Consider the following 16,046-nt stretch of genomic DNA (forward strand, 5'->3'; position numbering starts at 1 on the left):
GCCTGCTGCCAAGAACATGTGCCGTGAACTGTTGGGAGAAACTGCAGCTAACAAGATGGCACAGGTTTCTCTTTCAGCTACCACAGTTTCAAGGAGAATTGATGACATAGCGGAGGGCATCGAAGCCCAGCTGTTGGAATGGCTTAATGAGTCACCATCGTATGCTATCCAGGTCGACAAGTCTACCGATGTCGATAACAAGGCAATACTGCTGGTTTATGTGCAATATATATTTCAAGACGATGTGCACGAGGATATGTTGTGTGCATTGCCACTGCCAACTAACACAACTGGGGCAGAACTATTCAGTCTTAGAATGACTACATGTCAGGCAAACTGGTCTGGTCATTCTGTGTTGGAATATGCACAGACAGGGCTGCAGCTATGACTGGGCGGCTGTCTGGTTTTACTGCCCGAGTCAAAGAGGTTGCTCCTGAGTGCTGCTAGTCCACACACTGTGTCATACACAGGGAAATGCTGGCTAGCCAAAAAATGATTTTAACAGCATATTGAGTGACTTTGTTGAAGTTATCAATCAGATCAAAGCAAAAGCCCTTAACTCGCATCTGTTAGAGTAGCTTTGCAAGGAAATGGATGCAGAGCATAAACGCCTTCTCTTACACACTGAAGTCAGGTGGCTATCAAGGGGGAGAGCCCTGGCAAGGGTTTTTAAGTTAAGAGAGCAGCTACAGAGATTCATTTCAGGAAAAAAGTCACCACTGGCAGCACACTTCAGTGACGAGGAGTGGATAGCAAAACTCGCTTATCTGTGTGACATCTTCAACCTGCTCAATGAACTCAATTTGTCACTTCAGGGGAGAATGACAACTGTCTTCAAGTTGGCAGATAAAGTGTCTGCTTTCAAAGCCAAACTGGAACTGTGGGGACGGCGAGTGGACAAGAGCATATTTGATATGTTCCCAACATTAGCTGGGATTTTGGGAGATACTGAGGCTGCACCATCCTTCTCACAGCTGGTGCGCGATCATCTATCTTTGCTGTCGACAGAATTTGAGTGTTACTTCCCAATTGCAAATGACCCAAGACGTTCAGAGGAATGGGTCCATGATCCATTTGTGAATGTCGCCGGTGAATCATCCATGTCAGCATGGGAAGAAGATCAACTCCTCGAGTTTGCGGATGACAGTGGGCTGAAAAGTATGTTTGGCATAACATCTCTGCCGGCATTCTGGATCAAAGTCAAGGCTGAATATCCTGAGATAGCCACGAAAGCACTGAAGACGTTGCTTCCATTTCCAACATCATATCTCTGCGAAGCGGGGTTTTCTGCAATGAATGCAACGAAAACTAAATTGCGGAATAGACTGGACATAAGGAACCCCCTTCGAGTATCGCTGTCTCCCGTCACCCCTCGATAGGACCGTCTTGTTGCAGGAAAACAAGCCCAGGGCTCCCACTGATTCAGCGATATTGGTGTGTTGCAATGATTTTATATGTTCATATGAGGAAAATGTGCGCTGTGTTTAATATCCAAACGTTACTTAAAATGTTACGTTGCTAGTGACTTATAATTCTCACTATATTCATGGGAGGAAAATATGCGGTGTGTTTAATATTAAATTTGTTAGATAAACCTTTTAGAAATGAAATTGAGTGTATTAGCCACTTATAAGCGACTTATAGTTGAGTTATCACCTATATTCCGGTTGTGATTAACCCCCTGCCCCCCCCCCCCCCCCCCGTCGACCGGTCTGCAAGAATATTGTCAATTTTAAACCAGTCCGCGGTGCAAAAAAGTTCGGGGACCCCTGATCTAGAAGATACTGTAAGGAGTGTGGAACAAGATCTGGTGGTTAGATAAGACTAAAGTAGAATTGTTTGGCCTCAATGCTAAGTGGTATGTGTGATGTAAATCTAATTTTGTGCATCAGCCAGGTAACACCTTCCTAATGTAAAGTGTGCTATAGGGATCTAGCCAGAATTGATAGAAAGATGAATGCTGTTAAATACACAGAGATCCTGCTAGCCTCTGCCAGAGAGCTTAAACTGGCGGGGGGGGGGGGTGTTGGTTTGTCTTTAAGCAAGACAATGACCCAAAACACACTGCCCAAGCAACCATGGAGTGGCTTCAAATGAAGAAAATTAATGTCCCTGAGCGGCCCTGTCAGAGTCCTGACCTTAACTGGATCAAGCATCTCTGACAAGACCTCAAAGTTACTGTACACTACCGCTCCCCACCTAACCTGGCACAGCTTGAGCAATCGCCATCACATTGTGCAAATGAAATAGAGACTTATCCAAAAAGACAACTGGTGTAAGAGGTGGTTCAACTGTGTACTGAGCAAAGGTGAGGAATATTTTTGAACTGCTGACATTAGTTTTTGATTTTTTTTTTAGTTTATCATGCTTAGCCATTTCCCCTTTTTTTTGGGTGGGGGTTGGTCTCCATTGTGAAATAAGGAACATCTGATTCACAAATAAAAATTCTCAGCTAAATTGATCAAAATCCCTAGTCGTAATACTCATTTATGTGAACAAAGGGTTGGGGGCTGAATACTTTTACAAGGCACTTCACAAGGCCAAGTTCTAAACTCTTTCTGAGTATGATTTACAACAGGCCAATAGTACAGTTACTCATTAAAAAAAATTGTATATCAGCTTAGTACCAGAGATGTTTTGGTTGCAGACACATCAGCTTTTTCAGTAACATCTTTTAAGTTGCTTTCTACAAATTGTTCATTTTGACTACCTTTTGAAAGTTCTTCACTCCAAGAACTTGAAATTGATTGCAAGACTGTCTTGAGTGTAAATATCTTCCTACATAATTGTCTCTGAAAGCATTCAGGATTGTTATACCAAAAAGTCATAAACCGGAAGAAACATTCAACTTGGGGCAGTCCAAAGAAGCCAACTTTCATCATTTTGGCTCTTTTGCTAACCCCTTTGAAATAGTTCATCTAGGCAATGTTTTGTTGAGATATCTGTCCAAACCCACTTGGTGTAGGAAGCTGTGACTATTACAGTTAGTATTGCTAAATTGCAGATAATTCCTTGTTTTTGGCCTTGCTAGTGTTAGTTGAACTTTATTGCTGAAATAATTGGTTTTGAACTCTTGTTTAAAATGTTGAATGAATCATGGATATTGAATTGAATCACCATCTGTATATTCATGTATATATATTTTTTTAACAACCAGGTTTTAAAACGGCCAGAATATTTTGGGAAGTTTGGTAAAATACATAAAGTTGTTATCAACAACAGCACATCATATGCAGGTTCGCAGGTAAGGTTACACCAGCTAATGGCTCATTTCTTAGTTGATTTTCCCTTTCGTTTTACTTCATTTACTATTTGGAATGCTAGGACAGGGCTATAAGCCTCCTTTGTCTTCTCTGCCAGAAATGACTTTTTTTAAAAAAAAATCATCAAATGCCTGCCTATCATGGATTACTTGTACTTAAAGGGGTATAATAGCATTTTTTTGTATTTTGTTATGCAGATATCTGTACTTGCCCTCGTTCTTCTAGGCTGAAATGGCATATAAAAGTGCTAATCTAGACTTGCATTGATCACTGAGCATATTTAGGAAATGAGTGGATTAAAACATCATTGCTTTAATCATGGGGATTAAACCAGTAATAATTTATTGTACATGTAGATAATTATGACACAATGATACAGCATGCATTGTACATTGTGTTAAGTTTCAATTCGTTTGATATGAAGGAACGGGTCTCTTTTGCCAGTCTTAAACACTTTTTCAACATAAAATCTTGCTTTGCATTGAATTTCAGATTTGATCAACGGGTGTTGAGGGTGCCTTATTTTATCAACAGGTGTACGAAAACTAGGGAATTATAATCCAATCTAAAGAATATATTTCAAACATATGAGTGTGAGAGAAAGATAACTAAGGACTGCACATTTCAAGTTCCTTGAAAAGATCTATTTAAGGGATTGGATTAATGTACTAAGACTTGATTAGAGGTGAGAGAAGCGTAGCATGGTAGCTTGAAATGTAGAAACATTTGAAAATTGGCGAAGGATTGATATGAGATTGAAAATTTGTGATTATATGGGAAAGGAAATAAACTGAAGATCGAGCAATTTGCAAACAATCAGGGCAAAGTAGGCTGCTCTTTGTGGCAGAAGCAGATCTCTGAAGTTTTGTAACAAAAATTAAGGATCCTGCAAGAAAGGGGTAAAAAGTTGTATGGTACAAAATTAAGTAAAGAAAGGGAAGCACAGTGACAGAGATCTTCATACTGTTGGGAACCAAAGTTCCCCAGGAAATTATGTGAAGCCACTGGTATTTATTATATCTAAGCTTGATGCGCATAAATAGTGAACTTTGTATGTGACCCAAGATCTGAAAAAGTAGTGAGTGAGCAGTGACGGCAATGGTAATATGTTCAAAGAGACATGGGCAAAGTTACAATGTGCAGACACCAGGTAAATGAAGGACACAAGGCTTGGTCAGGTGATTGCATTTTGGTAGCAAGAAATTATAGCTTTAAATTTACTTACCTTATGGCAAGATTTTAGTCAGTTAATCTTTTTTGAATCTTAAGGGTTATTAATTTTGTCCTTAAAGGCAATATCAATATTAAACTGAGTTCATAAAGTAACACAAATGACTTTTATTACCTTCTTAATCCACTTCGTAGATGGCCAGAAAATGTAAGCAAATTTTGAGTGCAGGTGGTTATTAAGTCTATGCAGGTTTCCCAAGACAGAACTCTCAGTCATTACCCTGCTGCTTGTTCTCCACAGATGTGAAAATTATTCTCCTTCAAGTGCCTGTGCAGTTTGCTTTTCAAGGTGGTGTCGGTGCTAACAGCCTTGTAGGCAGTAAATCGTAGATCTTAACTCAATCTTTTTGATGACATATTTAAATCGGAGGACTTTCTTGAGCAGCTTTGCTCCATAAAACCATCTGTCATGATTTTAATGCTCTAATATTTTTCCAGTCAATATTCTTTACTCTAAGAAGAGCTTCTCCATTGTATTTTTAGGTGAAATCCCTGAACTCTGAAAGCATGGTAATAAATCTCTTCTGCACTCTCTCGGACTTGGAAATGCTTTTCAAAATTTGATCAGAATTGGGCACAGCACCGCAATTGTTGCCTATCAAGTGTTTTGTACAGATTGAACATAATTATTTTACCCTATGCCTCTATAAATCCCAGGAATTCATGTGTTTCATGAAGCACTTGCTCAGCATGCCTGCAAATTTCAAGGATCACTGTGTATGTTTATTCACTTCCTATGTTCATGCAAGGCCTTTGGAATTTTGCTGTTTACTCAATTTTCTTGCATTATTTTTACCCAAGTGTTTCATTTCATTCTTAGTGTTAAATTCTATCTGCCACTAACAGAACTGTGGAAAAGTCTTCGATATTTGGAGATATACATATACCTAAGACATTTGCACAGTAATTTTATGTATTGCAATGTACTGCTGGCGCAAAAAATAAACAAATCGATGTGTGAGTGATGATAAACCTGATTCTGGTATGGATCTCTATTGTGGACTGGGTGGGAAGGTTCAAATGATTCAATTTAATAAAAGTGAAAGTATGCCGTATACAACCTGAAATTCTTAATCTTCACAGACATCCACGAAAGAAAAAACCCATAGAATGAATGTTAGAAATATCAGAACCCAGAAACACCCCTCCCCAATGCACAAGCAGCAACGGAAGCATCAACCCTCATCATGCAAGCAATACCAAAATCCCCCAAAGAGACTAGTAGTTCATAAGCCAGCACTTCAGTATCTCAGTCTCTCCCCCACCCCCATCAAGGGAGAGAAAGGTTGCTTGTGCAATGATGATTCGCTGTTCCAATATTACAATCTTCCATGTCACTTCTCCAAGCCCCCTAACTCGAGGACTGACAGGCTGTCACTGATCATGTGTGTGTATATATGTATACACATATTGCAGTGGCATGCAAAAGTTTGGGCACTCCGGTCAAAATTTCTGTTACTGTGAATAGCTAAATGAATAAAAGATGACCTGATTTCCAAAAGGCATAAAGTTAAAGATGACACATTTCTTTAATATTTTAAGCAAGAAAACTTTTTTTATTTCCAGCTTTTACAGTTTCAAAATAACAAAAAAGGAAAAGGGCCCGAAGCAAAAGTTTGGGCACCCTGCATGGCAGTACTTAGTAACACCCCTTTTGGTAAGTAACACAGCTTGTAAATGCTTTTTGTAGCCAGCTAAAAGTCTTTCAATTCTTGTTTAGGGGATTTTCGCCCATTCTTCCTTGCAAAAAGCTTCTAGTTCTGTGAGATTCTTGGGCCGTCTTGCGTGCACTGCCCTTTTGAGGTCTATCACAAATTCTGGATGTTTAGGTCAGGGTCTGTGAGGGCCATGACAAAACCTTCAGCTTGTGCTTCTTGAGGTAGTCTGTCGTGGATTTTGAGGTGTGCTCAGGATCATTATCCTGTTATAGAAGCCATCCTCTTTTCATCTTTGGCTTTTTTTTTACAAACGGTGTGATATTTGCTTCCAGAATTCACTGATATTTAATTGAATTCATTCTTCCCTCTGCCAGTAAATGTTCACTGTGCCACTGGCTGCAACACAAGCCCAAAGCATGATCGATCCACCCCTGTGCTTAACAGTTGGAGAGGTGTACTTTTCATGAAATTCTGCACCCTTTTTTTCTCCAAACAGATCTTTGCTCATTGTGGCCAAAAAGTTCAAAGGAACATCTAAACAAGCCTGATGCATTTTGGAAGCAAGTCCTGTGGACTGATGAAGTTAAAATAGAACTTTTTGGCCACAATGAGCAAAGGTATGTTTGGAGAAAAAAGACTCTTAGCTGGCTACAAAAAGGTTTTCGAGCTGTGATACTTGCCAAAGGGGGTGTTACTAAGTACTGCCACGCAGGGTGGCAAAACTTTTGCTTCAGGCCCTTTTCCTTTATTTTGAAACTGTAAAAGATGGAAATAAAAGTTTTCTTAAAATATTAAAGAAATGTGTCATCTTTAACTTTACGCCTTTTGGAAATCAGTTCATCTTTTACTTGTTTAGCTATTTACAGTAACAGAAATTTTGACCGGGGTGCCCAAACTTTTGCATGCAACTATATGTCTAGAGAGGAGGATCGCTTGAGTATAGGGGCCTTCTGACAGCAACACACACTGCCTTCTGTCCCAATGTTTGTTTCCCACGGCACTTCAGTCAGCAAAATCGGCAAGGAACAAGGTCGTCTACGGGGCTGCTCCCCAAAGCCACATCTCTTCCAGACTGTCTCTGGAGATGGCGAACCGCCACGCCGCACAGCTTGCACAGAACTGTAGTTTGAACTGTAGATCATGACTGACAGAGCCCTAACCACCTTGAAAAGAAAGAAAAGGCATAAGGGGGGGCAGGGAGAGGGGCATCGCGTTTGGAGAAAAGGGGAGGGAGTGGGAAGCACCAGAGAGACATTCTGTAATTATCAATAAACTAATTGTTTGGAATCAAATGAGTTTGGCTGGTGCCTCAGGGCTGGGAGTGCCTGTATCTGTGCCACACCCCTGCCCCTGGCACCCCTTTGCCACCTGCTCCACACCCCTCCTGTGGCATTCCATCCTCGCCATTCCAAACATCCTTTGCTCCCACCAGATTTACAAACTCACTCTCTGTTCAATGTTGACAAATACAATACTATGTAAAAGTCTTAGGCACCTAGCTATATGTGTGTATGTACCCAAGACTTGCACAGTACTGTGCCTATCCATTCTGCCTGTTATTTCCTGTCTTACAGTTCAGTGCTGTTCCTAAGCCTTGGCAGGGGATAAGATAGCACTGAGAAGTGGCAACTCTTCCCTGCAGCTTCGAAGGGAATCATGAGCTCTTCTCATTTAGGACTGCTACAGCTAACAACTACAGTCATACCCATGGGTACTTCAGTAAGAAATATTGTTTTAAGGCATTCAAAGATACTTCGATCCTCAAAATTGGCAGACTCCATACTGCACTCAGGTTGAGTGCAGATTCCCTTTAAGGAAAAGGAAACGTGGAAAGCATGGTAGGCTGTTCCCACTCCCTATTATCCTGCTGAACAGTCTGTGGTAAATAAAATTTGAAGAACTCAGCAAGATTACAGTACCAGAGGGACATCAAAACTGCTGTGTGCTTCACAGAGACATGGTTTCATCCCCAGTACTCTCGACACAATGCTTCAGCCCGAGGCCTTCATCTTCCACCACGTGAACTGGACAGCGGCATCGAGGAAAGGCAGAGCTGACGTGATGCACAGATGTGGCAGTTCACTCTCAGTGCTGCTTTCCTGACTTGCAAAATCCAGTGGGCAAGTAATGTCCATTTTATCTGCTGAGGAAGTTTTCCGCCATTGTCGTGGCTGCAGTGTATTTTTCACCCTTGGCCAGCGACAGGCAGGCACTGGAAGAACTGAGCATGATCAGCAGTCATGAGACAGTGCATCTTGAGGCCTTACCGATCAATACAAAGGATATTAACCCAGGCCAGCTTGAAAAAGTTTTTGGCCAACTAATATTAACATGTCATCTGTGGAACCAGAGAAGTCAATACACTTAAACTACCGTTACACCATCATTAGCAATGCTTACAGGCAGAGACTGAGGACTGCAGCACCAGAAGTAAGGACCATGAAGGTATGGTCAACGGAGGTGGAGGAGAGCTTACATGAGTGCTTTGAATCAGTGGACTGAATAATATACATCTCGTCGAATCTGAATGCCGTTGTCCCCAACTTGATAAAGACTTGTGCCTTCAGGAACATTCCGAACATATCCAAGCCAGGAACCATGAGATTTGCAGACTACATAGAGCTAGATTTGTGCCACCCAGAGCTCTACCAGAATTCCAGAATTATGGAAGGCTATCTTAACAGCGTATAAGCAACTCTGGATCAATTTCAAGGCGGAATTGTATGCACATCGGGTCTAGTAAAGTTTACAGGGTATTACTTCCTACAAGGGGAAACCTAACATCATGAATGGCTGTGATGCTTCAGTTGCAGTTGAGGTCAATGCCTTTTTTTGCATGCTTTGAAGGAGAGAATAAAATTATACTTGCAGTATCTAGTGACCCTGTGATCTCTATCTCAGAGGCTGACATCAGAACATCTTACAAGAGGTTGAACCCTCACAAGGAGTCGGTCATAGCTGGTGTACCTGGTAGCACACTAAAAATCTCTCACTGTTGCAGTCAGATGTTCCCACCTTGCTTCAAAAGGGCACCAATTATACTGGTCTTCAAGAAGAGCTGCCTGGACGACTATTGCCGAGATGCACTCACATCTGTGATGAAGTACTTTGAGAGGTTGAACATGGCTAGAATCAACTCCTGCCTGAGCAAGGGCCTGGACCCATTGCAGTTTGCCTACAGCCACAACAGATCTACAATAGATGCAACCTCACTGGCTTTCCGTTCAGCCTTGGACCACCTGGAGAACAGCAATGCCCATGTCAGGCTGCTGTTTATTGGCTACAGTTCAAGGTTCAACACCATCATATCCTCAATAAACAAGCTTCAAAACCTGGGTCTTTATGCCTGCAATTGGAACTTTGTCTTCCACAATTAATTACTATAGTCAATGCAGATTAGAAATGACATCTCACTGACCTCAAGGATGTGTGTTTAGCCCACTGTTCTATTGTCTCTACAGTTATGACTGTGTAGCTAGGCACAGCGCAAATTTGCTATAAATTTGCTGATGACTCAACGGTTTTTGGCAGCATCTTAAATGGTGACAAGGAGGTGTACAGGAATGAGATGGATCAGCTGGTTGAGTGGTGTTGCAATACAAACTTGTACTCAATGTCTGTAAGACCAGGGAATTGATTGTAGACTTCCGGAAGGGAAAGTTGAGTGAACACACACCAGTCCTCATCGAGATGTCAGCAGTGGAAAGGGTGAGCAGTTTCAAGTCCTTGGGTGTCAACATCTCTGAAGATCTATCCGTGGCCCAACATGTTTATGCAATTAAGGAGGAGGTGGCATAATGGCAGCTGTATTTCATGAGTTTGAGGAGATTTGATATGTCACCAAACACATTTGCAAATTCCTACAGATATACTGTGGAAAGCATCTTAACTATTTGCATCACTGTCTGGTATGGAGGGGCTACTCCATAAGGTTGGAAAAAGCTTGAGGGTTGTAAACGCAGCTAGCTCCATGATAGGTATAGCCTCCCAATATTGAGGACATCTTAAAAAGGCAGGATCCATCATTAAGGAGCCTATCACCCAGGACTTGCTCTCTTTTCATAATTACCATCAGAGAGGAGGTGTAGAAGCCTGAAGATGTACAGTCAATGTTTTTATTTATTGATACAGCACAGAATAGGTCCTTCTGGCCTTCAAGTCGTGACTCCTGATTTAATGCTAGTCTAATCACAGGACAATTAACTTACCAACAAGTGCATCTTCGGACTGTGCAAGGAGATCAGAGCTCCCACAGAGAGAATGCTCAGACTCCTTGCAGATGACGTCAGAATGCCCTGAGCTCTAATAATGTTATGCTAACCGCTACACTTTTCAGGAACAGCTGCTTCTCTGCCATCAAGAATTCTGACTGAACAATAAACCAACCCACGAACATTACTTCACTATTTTTGGCTCTCTTTTTGTACTAATTTTAATTTTATATGTACCGTGTATTGTAAGTTACAGTGTATTTTATGTATTGTACTATACAGCTGCGCAAAATCACAAATTTCACAATACATGTCACATAAATTTGATTTGGTGGCTTTGTGTCACCTGCAGATTTTGAAACATTACAGCATACATTTAGATAGGTCCATCACATCATTGGTGGCTCGACTTCACCTGTTCAGACTCTTCCCAAGTAGCTACTACTTTCACTTCAACATTTTTAAAAATCTTGCTCATCAGAAAGTTAATCTGAATTACTCAATAGTTGCCTGGCATGCCTTTTTATTTCCTAGCCAACAAATGTGACATTTGCCAATTTTGCAAAGATTAAAAAAAGAAAACATTTGGAATCTGTCAGTTTATTATTGAGCAGTAGGGTAGAGGTCTGGGAATTCCATGAAACTCGTGAAGGACTTTGGTATTCATCAGCTGAAGTTTACACTTCAGTTCCTGGCATCATATACAGTCAGCACTCTGTATCCGCAGGTGCAGGTTCCGGATCCGCGGATTGGGATCGAAAAAAAATCGGAAGTTCTCTCTCCAGCCCTTGTTTGAGCACAGATCCTGACATTAGTATTATTGAGCTTCCTCCAAAGCATCCTTATTCCCTAAACAATACAGTGTAACAACTATTAACATAGCATTTCCATTGTATTGGGTGTTATCAGTACTGTAATCTAGAGATTAAAAGTATTACTCATTGTTTGAGCATTGTTCACCTCATTCGCTACTTGTGTTGTGAGCGAGAGGAAGGAGTTTAGGGCTAGTAAGGGATGGCTGGCTGGCTGTGTAAAGCGCTGCAGCCTCAAGAACTTAAAGATCACGGGAGAATCGGCATCGGCTGGTGCTGAGATAGCATCAGCGTTCCCAGAAGAGCTACAATGGTTGCGTCTGTACTGAACATGTACAGACTTTTTCTTGTCATTATTCCCTAAACAACACAGTATAACAATTATTTACATAGCATTTACATTGTATTAGGTATTATAAGTAATCTAGAGATGATTTAAAGTATACAGGAGGATGTGTATAGGTTATATGCAAATACTACGCCATTTTATATACGGGACTTGAGCATCCGCGGAATTTGGTATCCGCAGGGGGTCCCAGAACCAAACACCCGCGGTTACGGACAGCCGACTGTATTCGGAAGGATTTGAAGCTCTTGTTGGACGGATGAGGAGGCGGGGTGGTTGGGTGTCGGTGAAGAAGGGGAGGGTAACTAATGCAGGCAAAGTTTACTAGAATGGTACTAGGAAAGAATGATTGCTCTCTTGAAGTACAAAATATTGAGAGGACATCTGATTAGATTTTAGTAAAAATGATATATGGTTTTAAATCAGTAAATGAGCAAAGCAGTTTGCTTTGGTAGCAGGATCAGTACACAGTACAAATTGAAGTTGTGTGTCAAACGAACCAAAGGTGGTGTGAAGCATCTTCCTTCATCTCCTCATCTGAAATGCACTTGTTGTGATGAAGGGGATTCATTAGTAGCATGAAAAGACAATTGGATGAACACTTTGAGAGAAAAGTTGTTTCTTAAAAGAAGCATTGAAGGAGCAGACTAGAGGGATTAATGGGATAGAATCATAAAATTATAACAACAGAGACCACGATTTGACATGAAGTCCATACTCTTGCATCCATCAGCAGTGAAACTTTTCAGTCCCACTTGTTCTTGGCCTGCAGCCCTGTAATCATTGCTTTTCATTCTTTGCAGTTTTAGAATCTTAACCTGTATTAGAATACTGTATTTATCCCTGCAGATCATGTTATCTTTTAACTAATCATACAAATCATGTATGATTTTGAATGTTGGTTGGCAGGAGATTTTTTTTTCACCTTGTGCTAATTAAATTGATGTTTCTTCAAGGGTCCCAGTGCTAGTGCTTATGTAACCTACATGCGGTCTGAAGATGCACTAAGAGCAATACAGTGTGTAAATAATGTGGTGGTGGATGGCAGGACACTTAAGGTAGGAAATTGATTTATAGTCTCCTGTGCTTACTGCATGCAATGCTTTTAGATCTCCAAGTTTCTGTGTAACTTGTGCAGCTGTAGTGCAACAGTTTTGTACAAATGAAGTGTCAAATTGTGACAGAAATGTAAGCAACAATGCAGTTGAGAGAGAAGCCAAGTGGTGAAGTACAGCAGTATTTTTACCATGAACAAAAGTAAATTTGTACATCGGCAACAATATCAAAATAAAATTGTTGGATTTGAATTAGTTTATTATTTGATCTCATGAATTGCCCAGATTAGATGTTAGCCATGTCAGTGTAACAGCTATAGAAACTCGGGTTTCTGTAGTACCTGGAATAAGACCTAAAGACATAGGAAAGGCCTAATTCCACTCCTATGTTTGCTCCACCATTCAATCATGGCTGATTTATTTTCCCTCTCAACCCCATTCTATTGCCTTCTCACATAACCTTTGCTGCCCTTACTAACTAAGTACATATCAGACCCTGCTTTTAATATTCAATGACTTGCCTTCCACAGCAGTCTGTGGCATTGAATTCTGCAGATTCAGTGCACTCCGGCTACATAACTTCCTCCACATCTCTGTTCTCTTCGGAATGCAACACCAAAGGAATTAGTTCAGCCGCTTGTGATCTATAACACTATTAATCTTTCTCCTTTTCTCTGCAACTTCATTGATATTTTATCTATATCAGTAATTATCTTATTCATTTCAGGAAATTAGAGGACTTTGGTTAAATCAAAATATTAACCATTAATCTAATTTAAAGTTGGATTCTACCGACATTTTGTTGATAAAGTGTAAGTTGTCACTGGTCTTCAGTACAGTTTTGATTTTAAATGAAGGAGCAACTGTTTGGTTAAAAGACTAAAGTATCATAAACCATTTTAAGAATCATCTGAAATTGGTACTGGCTTATTTAAATGAAGGTTCAGTTAAATCAAAACAAATCCTCCATGAATTTGCATCTGACTTTTGATCTGAGGCTCAGTATTTTGATACAGTTTTGTTTCAAAACTTTGAAACAAAGTTTTGACAGTTGGCAGAGCCCCATCTCCAAAGCTGAGAGGTTTTATAATAGGTCTTAAATACCTCTGACATCCAAAGATTTTTTACAAATCAGCAGAATCTAAATAATGTGGATGTGAAAAGAATGCTTCCAACAGTGACAGTCTAGGACCAGTGGGCACAGCCTCAGTAGAAGGATGTCCCTTCAGAACAGCGATGAGGAGGAACTTTAGCCAGAGGATGGTGAACCTGTGAATTTCATTGCGACAGACAGCTGTGAAGGCTAAGTCATGGGGCATATTTAAAGCGGAGGATGCTAGGTTCACGATGAGTAAAGGACTAAAAGCTTATGGGGAGAAGGCAGGAGAGAGATGTTGAGAGGGATAACAAATCAGCCATGATCAACTGGCAGAGTAGACTCAATGGACTGAAAGGAGCAGAATTTGGCCAATGTCTTATGGTCTTATCAGTAAATAAAATTGCCAAATTGCTAGTTAGTTTGCTTCACCTGCACCCATTGGGGGACGAGTATAAATCCGAATAAATTGCTTCATATAGAAAGAGTATGCAACTCTGGACAAACACTGAACGCCGAGCAGTAAAACAACTGCTAACTATTTAACCCTGTACAGGCAATTACCAATAATGCAAGCCTGTATCTATATTATAATAACTTAAGAGTGAGTCTTCCAATTTTTTTGATGGATCTGAATCACAGGAAAGTTGCAGCCGGTTAAGTATTAAGAATTAAGTTCTGACGTGACCGTGATTGTTGACCTTTTTTTTCTTTCTCTCAGGCATCTTTAGGCACAACGAAGTATTGCAGTTATTTCCTAAAAAATATGCAGTGTCCTAAACCAGACTGTATGTATTTGCATGAGCTAGGGGATGAAGCAGCCAGTTTCACTAAAGAGGAAATGCAGGTATGTATACCTTCGTAAAGAAAATGATAGGCACTGTTGGGACAAAGCCCATGAAAATCAACCCTTCAAAACTAGTTACTGAAAAGCCAAAAAAAAAACTGCAAATGGAAATGTGAAATAAATACAGAAGTCTGGGGACAATCAGCATTACTGGAGAAAGGGACAGTAAATGTGTTACTATTTCAGATCATCTGTTCTGAACATTTGCACTTTTTTGTTATTTAATTGAAATGAGTGGCTGACCAAGTCCTTGCATTTAAATAAAAAGGTGGTATTTCCGTTATTATTTAACTTCACAATAGCAAAACAGTCGAGTGTTTTTCAGCACGTATGAACCTCAGTTTCAATAATGTAAGTTTTAGAGTTGAATGTGGTTCAGTTAGACCATAAGGATCATTGAGGTATCTCAGAAATCTCAGATTCCTCACCCAAAAAAAGACAAGTAAAATCCAGATTTCACTTGAAAGCCAGTACTCAAAGTGAGGAGGTGATAGAGAGGAGCTGTAGGCAGGTAGTCACACCAGGGCCTTGGGAGACAGATAAGTGGGTAACAGTCAGGAGAGGGAAGGGTAGGAGTCAGATGCTAGAGAGCACCCCTGTGGCTGTATCCCTTGACAATAAGTACTCCTGCTTGAGTACTGTTGGGAGGGGCCTCCCTGAGGGAAGAAACAGTGGCCACGCCTCTGGCACAGAGTCTGGCCCTGTGGCTCAGAAGGGGAAGGAAAGAAGGAGGATGGCAGCAGTGATAGGAGACTGTAGAGTTAGGGGGTCAGACAGGCGTTTCTGTGGACGCAGAAAAGAAGCACATATGGTAGTTTGCCTCCCAGATGCCAGTGTCTTGGATGTTTCTGATCACGTCCATGATTTCCTGAAGTGGGAAGGAGAACAGCCAGAGGTTGTGGTACCAATGACATAGGCAGGAAAAGGGAGGAGGTCCTGAAAGCAGACTACAGGGAGTTAGGAAGGAAGTTGAGAAACAGAACCTCAAAGATAGTAATCTCGGGATTACTGCCTGTTCCACGTGACAGTGAGTACAGGAATAGAGTGAGGTAGAGGATGAATGTGTGGATGAGGGATTGGATAAGGGGGCAGGGATTCAGATTTCTGGATCATTGAGACCTCTTGTGGTGCAGGAGTGACCTGTACAAAAAGGATAGCTTGCACTTGAATCAAGTGGGACCAATATCCTGGCGGGGAGGTTTGAGAAGGCTATTGGGAAGAATTTTTTAAACCAGGATTGCTGGCAGGTGGGAACCAAACTGAAGAGACGGAGGAAGAGGCAGTTGGCTCACAAGTAGAGAATGCTTGGAAACAATGCGAGAGTGAAGATAGGCAGGTGATAGAGAAGGGATGCGCTTAGACTTGATGGTTTGAGATGTGTCTATTTTAATGCAAGGAGTACTATGAACAAAGCGGGTGAGCTTAGAGCGTGGATCAGTACTTGGAGCTATGATGTCGTGGCCATTACAGAGACTTGGATGGCTCAGGGGCAGGAATGGTTACTTCGAGTGCCAGGCTTTAGATGTTT

General features: G+C 41.0%; 1 protein-coding gene across 12 annotated transcripts in view; it reads left to right on the forward strand.

The window, feature by feature from the left end:
* cnot4b (CCR4-NOT transcription complex, subunit 4b) overlaps positions 1-16,046 on the forward strand; it is a 176,195-nt gene that overhangs the window by 61,210 nt on the left and 98,939 nt on the right. For all 12 annotated transcript variants that reach the window (XM_063058285.1, XM_063058292.1, XM_063058287.1 and 9 more), the window contains exons 4-6: positions 3,158-3,244; positions 12,477-12,578; positions 14,393-14,518. In XM_063058285.1, coding sequence (XP_062914355.1) covers positions 3,158-3,244; positions 12,477-12,578; positions 14,393-14,518 — 315 coding nt within the window. The remainder of the gene's footprint in view (positions 1-3,157; positions 3,245-12,476; positions 12,579-14,392; positions 14,519-16,046) is intronic.

Source organism: Mobula hypostoma, chromosome 9, assembly GCF_963921235.1.
Source record: "Mobula hypostoma chromosome 9, sMobHyp1.1, whole genome shotgun sequence".
NCBI lineage: Eukaryota > Metazoa > Chordata > Chondrichthyes > Myliobatiformes > Myliobatidae > Mobula > Mobula hypostoma.